This window comes from Oratosquilla oratoria, chromosome 21 (assembly GCF_046742065.1).
Source record: "Oratosquilla oratoria isolate Oo_2021 chromosome 21, ASM4674206v1, whole genome shotgun sequence".
Taxonomy (NCBI): Eukaryota; Metazoa; Arthropoda; class Malacostraca; order Stomatopoda; family Squillidae; genus Oratosquilla; species Oratosquilla oratoria.
Window position 1 is genome coordinate 33,126,798 of NC_134797.1, and position 18,030 is coordinate 33,144,827.

The 18,030-nt window shown below is 39.2% G+C and overlaps 1 protein-coding gene across 5 annotated transcripts in view; it reads right to left on the bottom strand.

Annotated features, from left to right (window-relative positions):
• Window positions 1-6,230: 6,230 nt before the first annotated feature.
• The window catches only part of LOC143036842 (phosphatidylcholine:ceramide cholinephosphotransferase 2-like), a 317,218-nt gene continuing 305,418 nt past the window's right edge, over window positions 6,231-18,030 (bottom strand). For all 5 annotated transcript variants that reach the window (XM_076204666.1, XM_076204665.1, XM_076204664.1 and 2 more), the window contains 2 exons: window positions 16,741-16,916; window positions 6,231-14,322 (listed from right to left, as the gene is read on the bottom strand). In XM_076204666.1, coding sequence (XP_076060781.1) covers window positions 14,167-14,322; window positions 16,741-16,916 — 332 coding nt within the window. In that variant the 3' untranslated portion in view covers window positions 6,231-14,166. The remainder of the gene's footprint in view (window positions 14,323-16,740; window positions 16,917-18,030) is intronic.

The window sequence follows — 18,030 nt, forward strand, 5'->3', positions numbered from 1 at the left end:
GGCAGAAGGTAGGGAGGTACTTAGAGTGAACTGCTTAAACGAGAAAGAAAAGGAGGAGTATAAGAAGCTGAGAGAGTGGGAGATAGTGAAGGATAGAGTGGAGGAGGAATGGGGATGGTTCAAGAAGGGAGTCATAAGGTGTGCAAGGATTGTGTGTGGAACAAGGAGGGTGGGAGGAAATAGAAGGAAGGGTAGTGAGTGGTGGGATGAGGAAGCAAAGAAGGGTGTAGAAGAGAAGAAGCAGGCTTTCATAGATTGGCTACAAATTAGGACGAGGGAATCGTATGAGAGGTACAAAGTAAAGAGAAAGGAAGTTAAGCATAAGATGAAGGAAGCAAAGAGGAGAGATGTGAAATGGGGTAAGAGTATGACAGAAAATTTTGAAAGTAATAAAAAGATGTTTTGGAAAGAAATTACAAGAGGAAGAGGAGATGAATCAAGTAGAGAAGAAAAAGTAAAAGGTGCAGATGGAGAGATGATAATGGAGAAGGCAGTGAGAGGAAGGTGGGAAGAGTATTTTAGGGAGATGTGAAAGAGGATAGGGAGGGAAAGGAAATAGGCAAGAATTGGTTTACTAATAGGGTGGTTGACGAATAGAATAAACATAGTAACCATGTAGTAAGCGCTGAAGCTATCAGTTGTTTTAAGAAATGATTAGACAACTCCACTGATGGGGATCACAGGTGGTGATGGATACGGAGCTGCCTAGTGTAGGCCTTATGGTCTCTTGCAGTCTCCTTCATTCTTATGTTCTTATGAAAGGTAGTTGCCATGGGAAGCGCTAAAAAAATGAGAGTGATGACTAAGGAAATGGAGGAGAAATAGGGAAAGATGAAGTGAAAGCAGCTGTTAAGATGATGAGAGCAGGTAAGTCACCTGGGTTGGATGGATGCCATGCAGAATGCCTGAAGAAAGGAGGTACAGTTATGGTGAGGTTATTTAATGTTTGTTGAAGATAGGGTGGAGGATTGGAGGAGTGCCTGTATTGTTCTGCTTTACAAGGGAAAGGGGGACAAGTGTGAGTGTAGTAGTTTCAGAGGGATCAGCTTGTTGAGTGTAGTTGGGAAGGCTTATGGGAGGGTCTTGATTGAGACGATTAGGAGAGGTACAGAGGGAGTAATTGGTGAGGAACAGTGTGGTTTTAGGACAGGTAGGGGTTGTGTAGATCAGATTTTTGTGGTAAGACGGATATGTGAGAAAGCTATAGGAAAAGGTAAGGATGTTTTTTGGGCCTTTATGGATTTGGAAAAGGCTTATGACAGGGTAGACAGGAAGGCACTGTGGGAGGTACTGCAGATACATGGTATAGGAGGAAAGCTGTTAAGAGCAGTCAGGAGTTTTTACGAGAGTAGTAGAGCTTGTGTTAGGATTAGAAATGGAGAGAGTGAATGGTTTGAGGTAAAGGTGGGACTTCATCAGGGATGTGTTCTGTCGCCCTGGCTGTTCAATCTATACATGGATAGGGTGGTGTGAGAGGTGAATGCAAGGGTAGTGGGTAGGGGGTTGGAGATGATTAAAGAAAATGGAGAAAAGTGGGAAATAAGCCAGTTGTTGTTTGTTGACGACACTGTGCTTGTAGCAGGATAAGAGGAGGGATTGAGGAAGTTAGTGACAGAGTTTGAGAAGGTGTGTGAAAGAAGGAAGCTGAAGATAAATGTGGGCAAAAGTAAGGTGATGAGATGTACAAGGGGAGAGAGTGACAGCAGGCTAGAAGTGAGCATAAGGGAGAGAGACTGCAGGAAGTGGATAGTTTTAGATACTTGGGTGCAAATGTTGCACGAAAGGGAGGAGTGGGGGTGGAGGTGGAATGTAGATTGAGAGAAGCGAGTGTAATGAGAAATAGACATCTGGGAATGGATGCTAAGAGGAGGTTATATAAAGGAGTGATTGTGCCAACAACACTGAACAGGGCAGAAACATGGAACATAAGAGAGGAAGAGAGGAGTTTGAATGTGTTTGAGATGAAATGTCTGAGAAGTATGATAGGGGTTACTAGGCTAGAGTGAGAAATGAGGTGAGGAGGAGAACAGGGGTGGAAAGGGAGCTGGGAGATAGGGTTGATGAAAGAGTATTAGGATGGTTTGGACACATGGAAAGAATGAGTGAAGAAAGATTAGTAAAAGAGGTGTGGAAGGCAGAGGTGGAAGGAGTGAATATGAGGGGGCATCCTAGGAGGTGCCAAGATGAGAGGGAGGGTGGAGGGGCGTGGAATATGTAGGGGATGGAATGGGTGGGAGTGGTTTTTATGATTTTTCTTTTTGGCTACCACCCATGTAAGGGGGAAAAAGCCTTTGGTATATGTTAACCTAATTAATGAATTGGTGCTGTGGCCATAAGCCTAACCATGACTTTACTCACCCACCCCTCAACCCATTGGCCGGGCCAGTGGGTTGGGGGTCTAAGGGATAGGCCTAGGCCTAGTGCCAGCCATGATAGTCTCAGTCTTATGTCAGGAAGGCATAGGCTAACAACACAGACAACTTGGAAGTGCTGAGACTCATATTCAGCTCCATGGTCTAATGGGGCCTATCCCTAGCCATGTCATTTGTGTAGGCTGTCATGCACATTTTGTGAATTTGCACATATTATGAATATTTGTCAAAAAATGGAGCACCAACAATGAATTTATATTTGCATGCACAACTATCAAATCTATTAGAGATCCACACACCTAACCTAACCTTGTTATGAATCTTCATAATGTGTGTATGTTAAATGGATTCATTATCTGTGTGTCCAATTATGAATTCATTATTGATGCTGTACATTTTTTAGGTATTCATCATCTGTGCAAAGTGGAAAAACTCTGTGGCAGTATACTTTCTTCCCCCTACCATGGGGCTGGGGTAGGTGAAAATGGAAATATGTATTCAGAGAAGTACAGGAAAGTATTAAGAGTGTTATAAAGAGTGAGGGGGGCAGCATAATGGAGGGACAGTTGCAATACAATTAAGTAGCATAATTTCTTTATCACAGACAAAATACGGTGTTATTCTGGTCTATAGGGGTGCCCCATGTAGACCCTAAAGTATCAGCTGCATGCTAATGAGTAGATTTTACCACACATTAGCATGCAGCCAATACCCTTACACATCCTCCCTTACAACTGGAGATGCATCTTGAGAATAATACAAGTCCAGGAGCAAGTGATCATGAAGGTCCCAAAAGGCCCTATTGATACTCTGCAGACAATGGGTAAACTAATAAAGAAAACCACAAAATTAATCATTTTACAAGAGAATTTTTGCAAATTGGGAAAAAACCTTTGATTCGGTTGAACAGCAATACTAACTTGTATACAAAAAAGTTGCAAAGAACAAATTGTAAGGCCTTTACAAAAGATATGTATATACAGTATTCCTATTTCATTCAAATTGTTTGCAATTTACCTTGGGAAAGAAAAAGACTCATCAATTCCTTTTTGTTATAGACTATAGATTACTTTGTGGCGTCCTGAGGCAAATGCAGGATACGGTTACATACGAAAGAAAGGAAAATACCGCATGACGCAAATTCTGTAGAAATGGCACTTGTATACCTACGAAGTTTGTTCCATAAATTGATATGTTATCAAAAACTCCTGTTTACTCACGTACAAGTGTGTTATTGTGTTAAATATTGAAAACGTGTGTACCCCACTGATCTGTATGTTATTTTTAGATCAGTGGTGTACCCGTTGCTATGTTTGTTTGGGCCCGTGTCGCTGTGATCGGATGGAAATCATTATTTCTTGGCTTCTGTTTAATTTCATAACATTTCACACACTTGTAATTAATATTTTCCCCATGTCTGTTTGTCAATCTGTTATCTAATTGTTACACATTATACCTGACTCCTGATTGGTCCACGTTGGCAAAGCTCCCACAATGCTCTTCTATGTTACCTATAAATAGACCTAATAAATGCAGGTGACAGAACTATGGTCATCACCAGGCGAAGTGCACTTCGAAACAGCGTAAGTGCGGCATTTGCAGCATGCCTCATGCCAATGAGACTTGTCTTATCAAGTTCAAGGCTGGCACTGAGACTGTTGCCAAATGCTCGAACTGTAGTAAGAAGCACCACGCCTGGAATACCTCATGCGCAGTGCGTAAAGTGCAGGCCATTGCCTCTAAGAGTCTAAGGAGAGGACAGAGAAGCGACAGGACTTCATACCTGCCCCCCAAGGAACATTTGTATGGGGCAGCAGGAAACACTCTCCTACCACAGCACCACCACCACCACCTACACACAGTGCTCCCGATCTGAACAATCAGGAGCATTTTCCAACACTGAACCCAGCTCCAACACAGTTTAATACGAAAACACCACCAGCTCCCAAAAAAGCCTCTAAACCTGCGTTCACCTCCAAATCCACGCCTGCCTCCAATCCCACGCCCCCAGTACCAACCCCACGAGCACAGGACCGACGGTCCCATTCACCTCAGTATCCGTCCGATGAGGAGGAGGAGAAGGTGGGGATGGAACACTGGGAAAGGTTGAGAATGCTGGTCCAAACGTCCGTGGGCGAAATGTTCACAAAGGGTGGTTTAAATATTTAAAATTTTGCTGGCCAAGGGTATTAGGGGAATTTTGTGGGGCGAGATGTGCCCCTGTTTTGTTCAATAGTGTTCGTTCCTTGAATGATCGCTGCTTCTAAAACCTTTCCTAGTGTTCCATCCCCCCCTTCCTCCTCCTCCTCCTCCTCTTCCTTCCCCCCCTCTTCTTTTCTCTCCCCGTTCCCTCCTTTCCCCTTATTCAATCTCAAGCATATGTATCTCAACTTGTACTTGAAAAAGCTGTAATAAGCGAAACGTCGTACAAATAAAGGCTCCATCCTCATATGGTGTTTAACCCGTCAGTCTTGTCGGCAACTGCCACTTTCATGAAAAAAAATTTCTAGGTTGTAAATGGAAGGGTGTGGGTGACAGATGGGGGGAAGGGGAGAAAGTATGTGAATGATATTTTGACACAGCCCGAAGTGATTTCTCTCTATTTTTCTGCATGAGGTGACAGAGAGGGGGGTCACTGATTAAATGAAGTGGCCTTGCTGTGTTTTGCTGTGTTGCTTCTAACCTAGGACAATGGGCAGGATGCAGTGGTGACCTGTCATCCAGGAGGAGCCAAGAAAAGAGGGAGGGGAGGGTGGTGAATGGGAGTGGAGAATGTGGGGATGAAATGGGTGGGAGTGGAGAATGTGGGGATGAAATGGGTGGGAATGGAGAATGTGGGGATGAAATGGGTGGGAGTGGATTTATGCCTTTGACTTTGGCTACCTCCCTTGTAAAGGGGAAGGAGCCCTTGGTGTATGTATATATGAAACTAGGCAACAATTTTTATTATTCTCAGTCACTGCCTCAAACTTGGCATCAATTCTTGGATGGGAGTCAACCCAGGGGTATCACAAGATGGTGGGGCTGCATTTGATTTTCCTTCATGCTGCTTCTGAATTCTGCTTCAAGATCTTGGCTCTCTCTTCTCTGGCATACGAGATTGAGAGAGCTGCAAGGCCTTGAAACAAGATTCGTAGCTAGAAGAAAAACTTCATTCTTCTACTGTTTATAATGTAACATTTCACACCATGGCTGCACATAGACCTAATAACATGTTGCTTTCTTTATAAAAAAAATAATTATGTCCATTCACCTGTCCTGATCTCTTACCGCTAATTGTTCATATGATCTTAAGAGATCTTGCCAATTACAGTATTTTAGTAAATTTTTATTTTTCTGGGTTGTCCTTTCCTAGACTGGCCAAGCAGTCCCATCTTCCTGATGAATTCCACAGTTGGAATGGGGTTTTCCCACAAATCCTTTAGTGTATATTGTATTGTTGGCATGCATGATTGTGCACAATGCAGTCTTCCATAATGTGTTATATAGTATGGGGTGAAGTGTTGCATCCTGGACAGTTATGTGCAATAGTCATCCAGCTTCTTCTGGTTGCTTAGAAGGGCTGGATGGTGGCTGTACCACATTCTGGCCAGATGGACTCGTCCTTTAGGGGAGGATTCAGTGATGGATTTCAGGGAGTCTGGCATGCAGAAATGTATCGTCTTTCAGTTTATTGATGGAGCAGTGAGTGACTCAATTATGGGTACACTTCTGGAGGCTGGTGTTTGGTGGTTGTGGAGGAAGAGGTCCTAGTTAGAATTACCCTAAATATGAAAGCTATATTGCATCACCTACTTATGCAAATGTTTGCACTTATCAAAATCAGGCGCTGGTACACAAGGTTAAGAATTCAAAATGTATTATACTAAATATTCCTTTATTCAAATTGTAAAATGTACATCATACTCAAGTCCAACTGCCTTCAACATTAAGACTCCACACTTGGCTTGAGAAATTTGGAAATATTAACATATGCACAACAAGCACATCAGGGCAAAACCAAATATAATAGATATTAATAAAGACAAACTGAAAATGATAACAGTAATAAAGGGACTACAATAGTAATCATCATTCCCCTTTGTTTCATAATTCACCTGCCTTGTACACTGATATGAATGCAATCAGATTCTGTAGGAAGCTCTAACAAGCATTTGCGAGGAAAGCAATTAAAAATCGTGAAATATATCCTCTATTACAGCTCCATCTTCTAACCAATGAGTTTGTGAAATCTAATTTTATATGTACTTTCACTTCAGTATTTCAGTGATTATATATTTGCATCCACAATATGTGTCACTAATATTTAGCGAGGGTAAGTGTAGTACGAGTGCAAATGTGTATTTACCTAAACAAATACATAAATACACTTAACACTCATGCTTGTGTGTGTATGTTTACCTAATTGTATTACCTAGTTGTAATATACAGGATAAGAGCTATGTTTATGGGGTCCAGTCTCTTTTAAATTAATTTATGTTGTCCAGCTGGACTATTTCTTTTCACTTTTTTACTAATTAAGGCATCTGTGCAGAAAATTATATTTCTTAACATACTTCAAACATTCTGTGAATGATAAGATGAAGAAGGAGGGTGGTGGTGCCAGAAAACATGATGGCATATTAGGAATGGTTGCAGAGAAGAAATGAAGAATCATAGGAGATGTAGAGAGTGATGAGTAAAATGTAAGGCATATGAGACTGTTAGGAGAGCAGATGTGAGGTGGGATAGGTGTTTGACTAAGAATTTTGTAGGAGAGAGAAAGAGAGAGAGGACAGAAATGGGAGGATTAAAGTTGGGTAGAGATGAGTAAAGGGTGCAGATGGACACATGTTAATGGAAATGAAGGCCGAAAGGGGAGGATGTAGAAGAAAAAAAATACAGTCTCTGATTATGAAAGTGGGAGTTACTATGTAAATGGCTGTGATGGGAGAGAATAATGATAAGGCTATAACAAAAGGAGATAAAAAGTGTATTGAAAGAGATGTAAGTTAATAAGGCACCTAGGTTAGATGGTTACCATGAGGAATGTCTGACAAAGGGAGTAGTAGTTATAGAAGAGTGGCTGGTAAGACTTTAATGTGCATCCACAGAAGGGAAGTGTTCTCATAGATTGGAGAAGTGTGTACAGTTTCACTATACAAGAGAAAGGGAAACAATTATGAATATAGCAGTTTTTGAGGGATCAGTCTTCAGTGTTGCTGGTAAGGTGTATGGGAGTGTTAATTGAGAGGAAGAGGGTGTATAAATCAAGTTTTAGCAATACTAAATATGTGACAAGTTTTTGGCAAAGGGTAAGGATATTTTTTGGGCTTTCATGAATTCGGAGAAGCCATAAAGGCTATTAGAGAGGCATTATGAAGAGTGGTGTGGATGTATGGAATACAAGGAAGCCTATTGAGGGCAGCATTTCTTTTTTAATTCATTCATTTATTTATTTTTATTTTTTTATCTATTTATTTTTTTACAAATAGCAGAGCTTGTATCAGGGTCAGAAATGGAGAGAGAATGGTGTGAGGTAAAGGTGGGGGCTGCACCAGGGTTGTGTAATGTCACTGGTTATTCAATGTGTAAATGGATGAGGTGGTGAGGAAGATAAATGGATGTGCTAAGCAGGAGCTGGAGACAGAATGGATGAAAATGAGAAGCAAGCCAGGTGTCGTTAGCAGGTGATATACTTGTAGCTAAATCTGTGGACAGACTGAAACAGATTGTGGTGAGTTTAGGTGTATGTGAAGAAAAAGTTGAAAGCAAATGTGGGCAAAAGTAAGGTAATGAGATGCACAAGGGGATCTGATGATGGTAGGTTGGAAGCGAGTTTAACCATATATCTGGTGCACGGCTTCAGGTCATTCCATCCGAAAAAAATTCGTTCCATGAACAGACACAGGGTATGTCCACAGCCAAATAAATTGTGTATTAAGTATCGGCTGCATATTTTGCACAGTCAATATTCTAAAGACCAGCGACATCCCTACAGACAAAATCATTCTGTATTCTTTTATGATTGGAGACTAGCCTCATCTCAAAATATTAACATGTCACTATACACTGTTCTGCTACCCTTCTAAATCTCTTCTTTACCAATTCTATGACTCCACCTTTTTGGTGCAATATTGTCCCCAGGATAGAAGCACTATCTATGAAAAAAAAAAAGTTACCTGATCCAGAAAAAAAAAAAAAATCATGCTGCCCATCATGGGGTTAAAGGGTGTAAAGCTAAAAGAAGTTGACAGCTTTAATATCTGGTGTTACATGTAGCTGGAAATGGAGGAGTGAAAGTGAATTACAGAGTTCAGGAGACAAGTAAATATCTATAAGTGAAAAGTGTCATCAGAAATAGATATGATAAATAAAAACGACATAGTTGTACAGGGGAATGTTTGTGCCCATGGTACTGTATGGAGTGGAGGCTTTGAAACTGAAAGAGGCAGAAAGAAAGGGCCTAATCATGTATGAGATGAAGTGTGCAAAATGTATGGTAAATGTTACAAGTATAGTAAGAAATGTGGAGATGAGAATGTAGGGTGGTGAGCTGTTGGATAGGATAGATTAAATAGTGCCAAGATAGTTTGAGCATATGGAAAGAATGAACAAGGAAAGACTAGCAAAAAGAATGTGGAAAGCAGAAGTGGATGGAGACTCGAGTGGAAGGCCAAGAATGAGGTGGGTGGATGGGGTGAAAGGGGTACTGGATGCAGGAATTTGTCAAGCAAGGAAGAGTGTGCAAAAGATTGTAGTGAATGGGGAATGATTGCAAATGGACAAAGAAATGTTGCAGCCCAAAGGGATGTTCTTGACTATGCCATGAATTATACAGAGTGACTGAGGATGAGGGTCGCTATATAATAAAGCTGTGGGGGTAAACTATCACCTATTGTCAGGCCATGCTGTGGAAGTGCAGTTTCTTACTGCACTACCTTTGACCCAACCAATGTGGTGTGGGGCAAGTACAACTCTTTATCCACAAGGTGCTTAGATGGAAGTGATAACAGATGGGTATTGGATGGGTATGGGATGGGTATAGGGTGGGTTATACTTTGACTTGACCACTCCAATATATAGGGGAAAAGACCTTTTGGTACGTATATCTTCTTGATATTCTTTCATCCCATCCTAATGGATCTTTAACAATCTTTCATAGTTCTGAAGACAACAATCATGTCATCCCTTACTCTTCCTTCTAGTGTGGGCAGTCCTAATTACTTGCCTAATTTTATTTACCTAATTGTACTATACAAGAAAGAAGCATACCTCGTTTGAAATTCATGTCTGGTTCCAGCTTGTACTATCATCTAGGTTATTCCAGGAATTTATACATCTGTATGTTAAACTAATTTTTTTCACATCTTTCAAACATATTATATATATATATATATATATATATATATATATACATACACACACACATATAGTGTACATGTGTGTGTGTGTGTGCATGTGTGTATGTGTATGTGTTTGTTTGTGTGTTTACCTACTTAACTATTTCTATTCATCTATCTATATACCATTACATTTCTTCTCCATTATAAGGGAGGTAGCCAGCCAAGGCATACACCAACCCCCAACTGTACCTAATTGTAATATACAGGAAAGGATCTAAACTTATGTGATCCTGTCTTTTCTCTCTATCATACCTAGTTATGAATCCAATTATGGTCTTAGCTTGGGCTATAACATCTAAGTTATTCCAGTTGATACATTTTTGTGGAAAATGTGTTTCCTGACATCCATTAGACATGTGGTTTTTTTCAATTAGTTCCAACAACCTCATGACTCCTATTCCACACCAAGATATAGTTTTTTAATCTACTCCCTTTAATGACCTGACTACTACCTCTGTCAATTCACCTTTCTCTAATCTTACAATGATGACAATTCTAAAAAAAAATTAATTGATCTTTGTATATATTTTTTCTGAAAGCCTGGAAACCAATTTAGTTACTACTTTCTGTATTCTTTCAATCTTGTTTATGTCCTTCACTTTATGCAGACCAAATCACAGCTGCATACAGTGATACTGATCACATATTCTATGATTTATTCATCATTATCTTGTCTATGTAGTGAAATGCTTCTTTTATGTTTATCAGTAGTTTTATATACTCTATCCATAACAGATCGATGATGAGTACCTGTTGGTAGTGGTCCTACAAAATGGGAGAACAATCTTCGCTGCCCTTTTTCAAAACCCAGTAAACCCCTCCATTGCATCTAGAGGTGCAGCCCCAATGGACTGGCACTTGGTCTCCAGGTGAAGCCCAATATATTTCTCTATCAACTTCAACTATATTTCCTTCACTTTCTCACAAGGAGAGCTGACAAATGGATTTGCTCTCCTCCTCCTCCTCCTATTACTTTAAGCCAATGACATGGAAATAACCCCATTATTACAATACAGACAGCAGTCCACAGTTTCTTCCCAGAGAGATCTATAGGAGGGCCTGAGGACCATTGCCAGCCATTGTGGTGCTGTGTGTTTACAGCAAAACTCAAGGTAACAATCATTATCATTATATAGGGTGGGTATATGCTTTGACTTGGCCATCTCCTTATAAAAGGGAACAGCCTTTTGGTATATGTATGTATATATCTTTACTATTTCACCTATGATTTTGTTGATATGTTTGTTGGGTGATAAGGTATCCATGACAAACACTCCCAGATATACATACGTACATATATATATATATATAATATATATATATATATATATATATATATATAACCTGTGTGTGTATTTACCTAATTGAAGTATACAGTAAAAGTGTGTATGTGTGCACATAATTATGTAATTAATTTACAAGGTTTAACCATCTTCAATGTGTGTGCATCAATAAAAAGAAAAGCTCAACATAAAAAATAAATCAAATATAAAATAGGTTCCAATTGAAAGTTTTTAATAATAATAATATTAATAATAATAATAAAAATAATAACAAAAAACAAATTGAAGGAGGGAGGAGAGCAAGGCAGAAGAAAAGACAGGGTGAGATAAAATTGAAAGAAGACAATATTAGAAGATAAAAAAAAGTCTTTTAATGTAACACATTTGTGGAAAAACAATGCTACAGCACAATGAGATGGAGTCAATAGTTTTAAAATCAATGTGGTTTGTAACAACCAGCTATCCAAACCATGAACTGTTACTCCAGAATTAACCTTTATCATAAAAGATTAAAAAAATCTAAGAACAATTCATCCAGTCTAAATTTCGCAGTCCTCTTTGGTAATATAAAGTGCAGCCATGGAAAAGATCAATGAATAATACTTATGGAAGACAAAATTCTATGTCTAATATTTTCTTTACAATTTGTAAGCCATCAGTGGCTGTCAATTTTTGGAACAAGTGCTAAGCATCAGCTGTACACTTGTCTCTTCTTTCATTACCACAATCTAAGATCCTAATCAACATATAAAATCATAAAAGAATCCTTGGCTCTTAAATCACTGTTCTAAAACTAAACCTGAAACTGTAGAGATTCAAAAGGAATTTCTGTTCTATGTGAACAGTCTGTCCATACAGAACCTTTTGCTGACTGCATTGTCTTTCGGTTTGCCTTGTAGATAGAAAGCAACAAAGGGAACCTGTGGATTTCAAATCACCTCCATTTTCTTCCAAACTACAGAATAGGAATGAAGTTCTAAGCTCCTTTCATATATCAAAGAAAGATGAAGTTCATAAGAAATTATAAAAAAGTAGAGGGATTTGATGAAGAAGGCAGGCTTTGCATAAATATTGACAATATAAAAGCACATAAAGACTTTGTACAACACTTGGTTCTCCTTCAACAATTGAGGCAGAAAGAGGAAGCAGATGATAGGCCAACCATCAGTCCTGATGAGCTTCAAGGAGATGTTACATATCAACCAGGCTGAATCTCCCCATCCAGGCCATATCTGCATAAGCCTATCCTATCCTACAACAGTCTTACTCAAACTCTCATCTGTAAGTGTAATACTACCCATATATACTAATTTACCTTCTAAATTTATACAGGGCAGGCAAAACCAAACCACCCTCCCTTTGCAGGCTCCTTCATTTTGACTCCTCCTCTGCACATAGGACATGCTGGTTGCCAACAGTCTCAACTTTACACCTAAAAGATTCTGTAGACAAAATAACACACCCCAGTCTGAGTATTCAAGTTATTATCACAAATCGATGGCTGAGGCATTCAAGAACATCTTAGTGCAAACCATATCTTCAAGGTGTACATCAAAATAGGCATCTTTCTATAAGAATTCTTATTTCTCTACTCTACTAGGCATCCCTGAACCCCATACATTTTTAGTAAACACTCCAACCCCTGGCCCTGATTCCACTGGCATTATTGTTTAAATATCCCAACCCCAATAATCAAAGATAAATTTCTTTGATCCCATGTTTTGTTAGGAAAAATCACCTAAAATATACTCCCATTTATTCATGAACTAAGAGATTCATATACATTTAAGTAAAATGAACCTATTCCTGGTTACTGAAAATAGTAAGTTGACACTAGCCATGATTACTTAAATAAAAGAATGAAAAAATATATATAATAAAAATAATCAAAACAGCATAAAAATAATAATAATAAAATAAATAAATAAATGACAGCCTGAGTCCACAAATGTTACCTACAAGTGACTCACCACATCCCTGATTACAAAGATATTCATCTGATCCCTGTTTTCTTGTAAAGATTCTCCAGACTCCTGTTTACCTACATTGAAATATCATAACCCCTAAATACTTATGAAAATTTCCCAACACTTGGCTATCTAGGATTGATGCCCCTGACCCCTTTACATTACATATAAACAAACCCAGTACACTTGGCGCTGGCTCCAGTGCCACAGCTTCAAGCTCTCCTGGCACTCTCAATGGCATGCAGCATAATATACTGCTAGGGTTTCTCATCTCAGCATTCCCAGGCTTAGGTAGCCTACGATTTAAAAATCTATAAACTCAGCTGTAATCCAACTATAAAACTATCTCTAAATGCCATCTGACGAATATCAAGGTTAGCTTGCTATCACAAAAATTTAGTATCATAGTCTCACTAATCCACCCAGATTACTGGCAGCATAGTGAGTGAGGGGTTGCTGCTGACACCTGGAACATCTGCGTGTTGTACCTTTAGGCTGCACTCATTGTCTTTTGTTACCCAAGATCTCTTTAAATTTCATACTGCAACTACACAAAAACCACTATCATTCACATCATTTAGCATCCATACCACCATACACACAAGAATGAATATTTAAACGTGTGTGTACGTGACACACTGACACACATACACATGCATGCACACAGGCATACACCATATGAATATGCATACTTAACAAGCATACATATGTAGTACATAAAACATGATGAGGCCAGACTTGCATCAGCGATGACTGATACACTTAACACAAAACACCTGCAGAAGCCACTAGGTGAAGGACAGGGCAACAAAGCCACAACACTACAGCTTAAACTGTTTTCTCCTGGACCTGTGTTACAAACCAGGTTCTCTCAGCGAAGAGAGTCGATTTTGTTGGAGTACACCATTCAAAGCATTTTAACATGCCATTACACTGTATTACACATGCACTTCTATACTGTTCCTTCGGTGGCAAGTTGCTTTATAGATTTTCCAATATCTATTACCTTACTGCAGTTTTCTAGTGAAATGGATTCCAAGATTTTTTTTTCTGGAATTAAATGCCTTTTCACAAACAACCACTGTATTTCAGATTAAGTTTGTAGGTGTGGTTATGGCATTTGCATCATCTACACTATCACTCCACAATGCCAGCACCATTAGGAAATCCGTTGAGGATTTTTGCTATTCCACCTTCGAGGCCAAGGTAAAGGCCACTCATAATGTCGTGGCACAACACCCTGCACATTCTTCTCAAAGTATTGGAACATTGGGTACCACCACAGGCGATCAAAAAAGTTGTTTGGACCAGTAACCTGTACACAAAAAATAATAAGATATTAATTTCTGATATGACATTATTACAATTTCAACCTTTGAACTGAAATAATGATGAACTACAACAATATAAGTAAACATCATTTTAAGTGCATGAGTAGTTTTAAATTCAGAATCCTTAATCTTTGTGAAAAGCAGATATCATGTATCTATTATTTCTCTTACTTATCATTTTTGCCAAGTTTCACCAACCAGAAACCCACAGATCCACAGCGACTTGTTTTAGTGTACAGTATTTTCTACATGCCTAATAGCAAATAAGGAGGAAAGGAGTTATGCTTGTGGGCATCCATCTTTCTCTATCAATCAAACTTATCTTTAATTTCAACTAGTTTTAGTTTGAACCATGTCTTCTTTTTAGTTGTTCCAAGGACCATTACCAACCACTATAGGGCTGCAGGTACTCCATTAAGTGAAACTCTTGAGTCTGAACAATGACTGATTCATTTGGTTGTTCCATCAGTTGACACATCTGTACAGAAAACTTTTTCTTCATATACTTCATACAATAAAATCTTTCAGTTTTTCCACCTCACACCCCCTTCTCACAACTAGAGCAAGCCCAACTTCAACTCTAAATAAAAACCTGTTCACCCTGTAGTATTTACCTTCCTGCCAAGCTACTCCCTCAAAAGTCCTGACAGATACACGAGGAAAAACTCCAGATTAAGAAGATTATAGAACAACAAGAGAGAGAAAAGGGAAGGTATGGAAAAGGTGATAAGAGTACTTAGTAGAGAAATACTGATAACATAGTAAACATAAATGTAATATTTGGGACTGGATGGAAAGAGGATCATTTACCATAAAAAATGGAAACGGAAACAAAAGTGTGGAAGTAATAAAGGAAAATGCTGTGGGGTCATGGGAGTGGGATGGGTAGGGTTTTTATTTACTTTTTTTTTTAGTATACAATCATTTTACACGCAAATCAAAACAATACCAATACAAATGAAGTATTGAACAAATGTATAGAATACAGTTTGAGTCACATGTAAAGATATCTTAATACACTAGGGATAACTCAAAAAAGCCCAATGTTTATAAGGAATAATACTGGGTGGATACATGCCTTGGTTGGCTATTTCCATTGTAAGGGGGAAGAACCCTTTGGTATAGAGATACATACATACATATACTTACAGCTTTTTCCACCTTACAAGGGAGGTAGCCAAAGTCAAAGGCATAATCCACTTCCATCCATTTCATCCCTACATGCTCTACTCCCATTCACCACCCCTCCCTCCCTCTTTTCTTGGCTCCTCCTGGATGACAGGTCATCCTTGCATCTTGCCCACTGCCCAGAGTCAGAAGCAATGCAGCAAGGCACAGGTATAGAGGTATACAGATAGAATTATGGACAATAAGGAAGACAGATATGAAGAAATAAAAGATGTATTTAGGTTAGGTGGGAGTGGGTACCTTCACTGGCTACCTCCCTTTTAAGGAGTAAGAGGCCCTTGGTATATAGATAGATAGGTTAGGCAGATATGCACAAGGTGCACAGCCAATAAAAATATGGTTGAAATCACAAAGCACAGTGACAGAGATAAGTGGACATAGATATTAGCAAGCAACAATAACTAAGAAAGTATGGGTATGGAGGGAAGCAACAGAGAGCGAGAGAAAAAACAAGAAAACTGGTAGAAGCTAAGGAAAAATTAAACAAGGTCACTACAAAATTCAGTAAGCATAGCATCTCCACAGCAGGGCCCAACAGCTGAAGTTGGTTTATTCCCACTGCTGCTTTATATGGCGATTCTTCCCACTCCTCTACTCGATAATTCAACAAATAAACAAGCAGAAATCTATTCACAACCATTCTCTATTCATGCCCTCTCCCTTCATATATGTATTGTATTTATATCTTTTTTTAAATAATATTGATTTTACAATTGCAATGCCATTGTCCAGAATTACTCCTGTTGGGTCCAGATAAGAGGGAATTTACTGTATGTACACAAGGGACCTGCAATTGGTGGTCACGTGAATGGATGTCAGAAATTAGTCTTCCTCCTACCTCTTCAAAATTTGCCAACATTCAACATTTTGTCTAAACTTGATCATGTTTCCTGTCAACCTCAATAGTATTTCCTCCATTTTTTCACACAAGGAGAGCTGACAAGCAACTCCTCTCCACTCACTATTGTATACTGGTAATACAGTTTCACATTAATCCAACACAGAGAAGAACCAAATGTTTCTTCCCATAATGATAAAAGAGGGCCCAAGGACTGTCACTAGCCACTGTGGAGCTACAGGTTACTAGTCATAAGAAACTTGAGTTAGCAATTCCCATATGAGCACTCACTTTTTTTTTTAATGTAAAACAGAGTTCAACGTAAATTACTTTTCCGAGTGTCATTTAAAACCAAGTGCTATAATGTAATTCTTACCTTGAGATTCTGATTATTGGCAAGCGTATGGTACGTGTAGAAGATACGTGTTGTGATGTAATATGCTATAATGCAATCCACGGTGTAATGCCCTCGTGATATAAGGACCATGACCACACCAGTGACTGCCAATAATGCAAACATCCAATGTAATGGCCACCAGCGTCTTGGTGTATCTGAAAATAGCCATAAAGACACAATTATGAGAACTCAAAAGAATAATAAAACTTATAGGAATGGCATCAACAATATAAAAACTGAATAAAGTAAAGTAATCCCTCCCATATCCAAATCTTAACAAAATCTGAATAATCTATGTGAACTGAAAATTAGTACTGGAGTAGAGTGGGAACATTTACTTGTTTCCCTCACTTTACAGTTTACCTCCACCCCTACTCCTCCATTCCCTGCTATATGTGACCCTATCTAAAATTGTACACTTCTAACCTCCTTCATGACTTACCTACAACTTTCTATCACCTTCAACCCTTGTGCACTCACCTTGCTTTTATCCACACTTACATTCAGCTTCCTTTATCACATACCTTTCCAAACTCACTAACTGCCTCATACATTCCTTTGACCCAGCAACAAGCACAATGTCATCAGCCACTCTCTCTAACCATCTCCAATTCTCTGACTATCACTCATCTACCTTCCATACTATCCCATCCATGTAAATACTGAACAGCCATGGCAACATAACCCTGATGCAGCCCCATCTTCACCTCAAACCACTCACTATTCACCTACATGGAAGTTAGGAAGAAAAATAGAAGAGGTAGAAGTTAAACACTTCTATTAACCCCTTCTACACCAGGTGGCATTTATTCTTTTATTTTGATTGCTGCAAGGCTACTTTATTCATTTCCATGGCACCTCTTTGGAAAGGATGGAGTTAATAGTTGATAACGTTCCACACTTTTGGCTGTGGATTACCTTGTAGGAATACATACATACATACATATACCAAGGCTTTTTCCCCCTTACAAGGGGGGTAGCCAAAAAGAAAAAGGCATAAAATCATTCCCACCCATTCCATCCCTGAATACACTCCACACCCCTCCACCCTCCCTCTTAACTTAGCACCTCCTGAATGACGGGTCATCCCTGCACCTTGTCCACTGCCCTGGGTCAGAAGCAGTGTCGCAAGACACAGCACATCCACAGCAAGGCAGCTTCATTAAATCGGCGACCCCCCCTCTCCGTCCCCCCATTGCATAAAATGAGAGGACGGGGAGAAATCCCTTCGGGCTGCGTCAAATTTTGCTCACACATACTACCTCACCC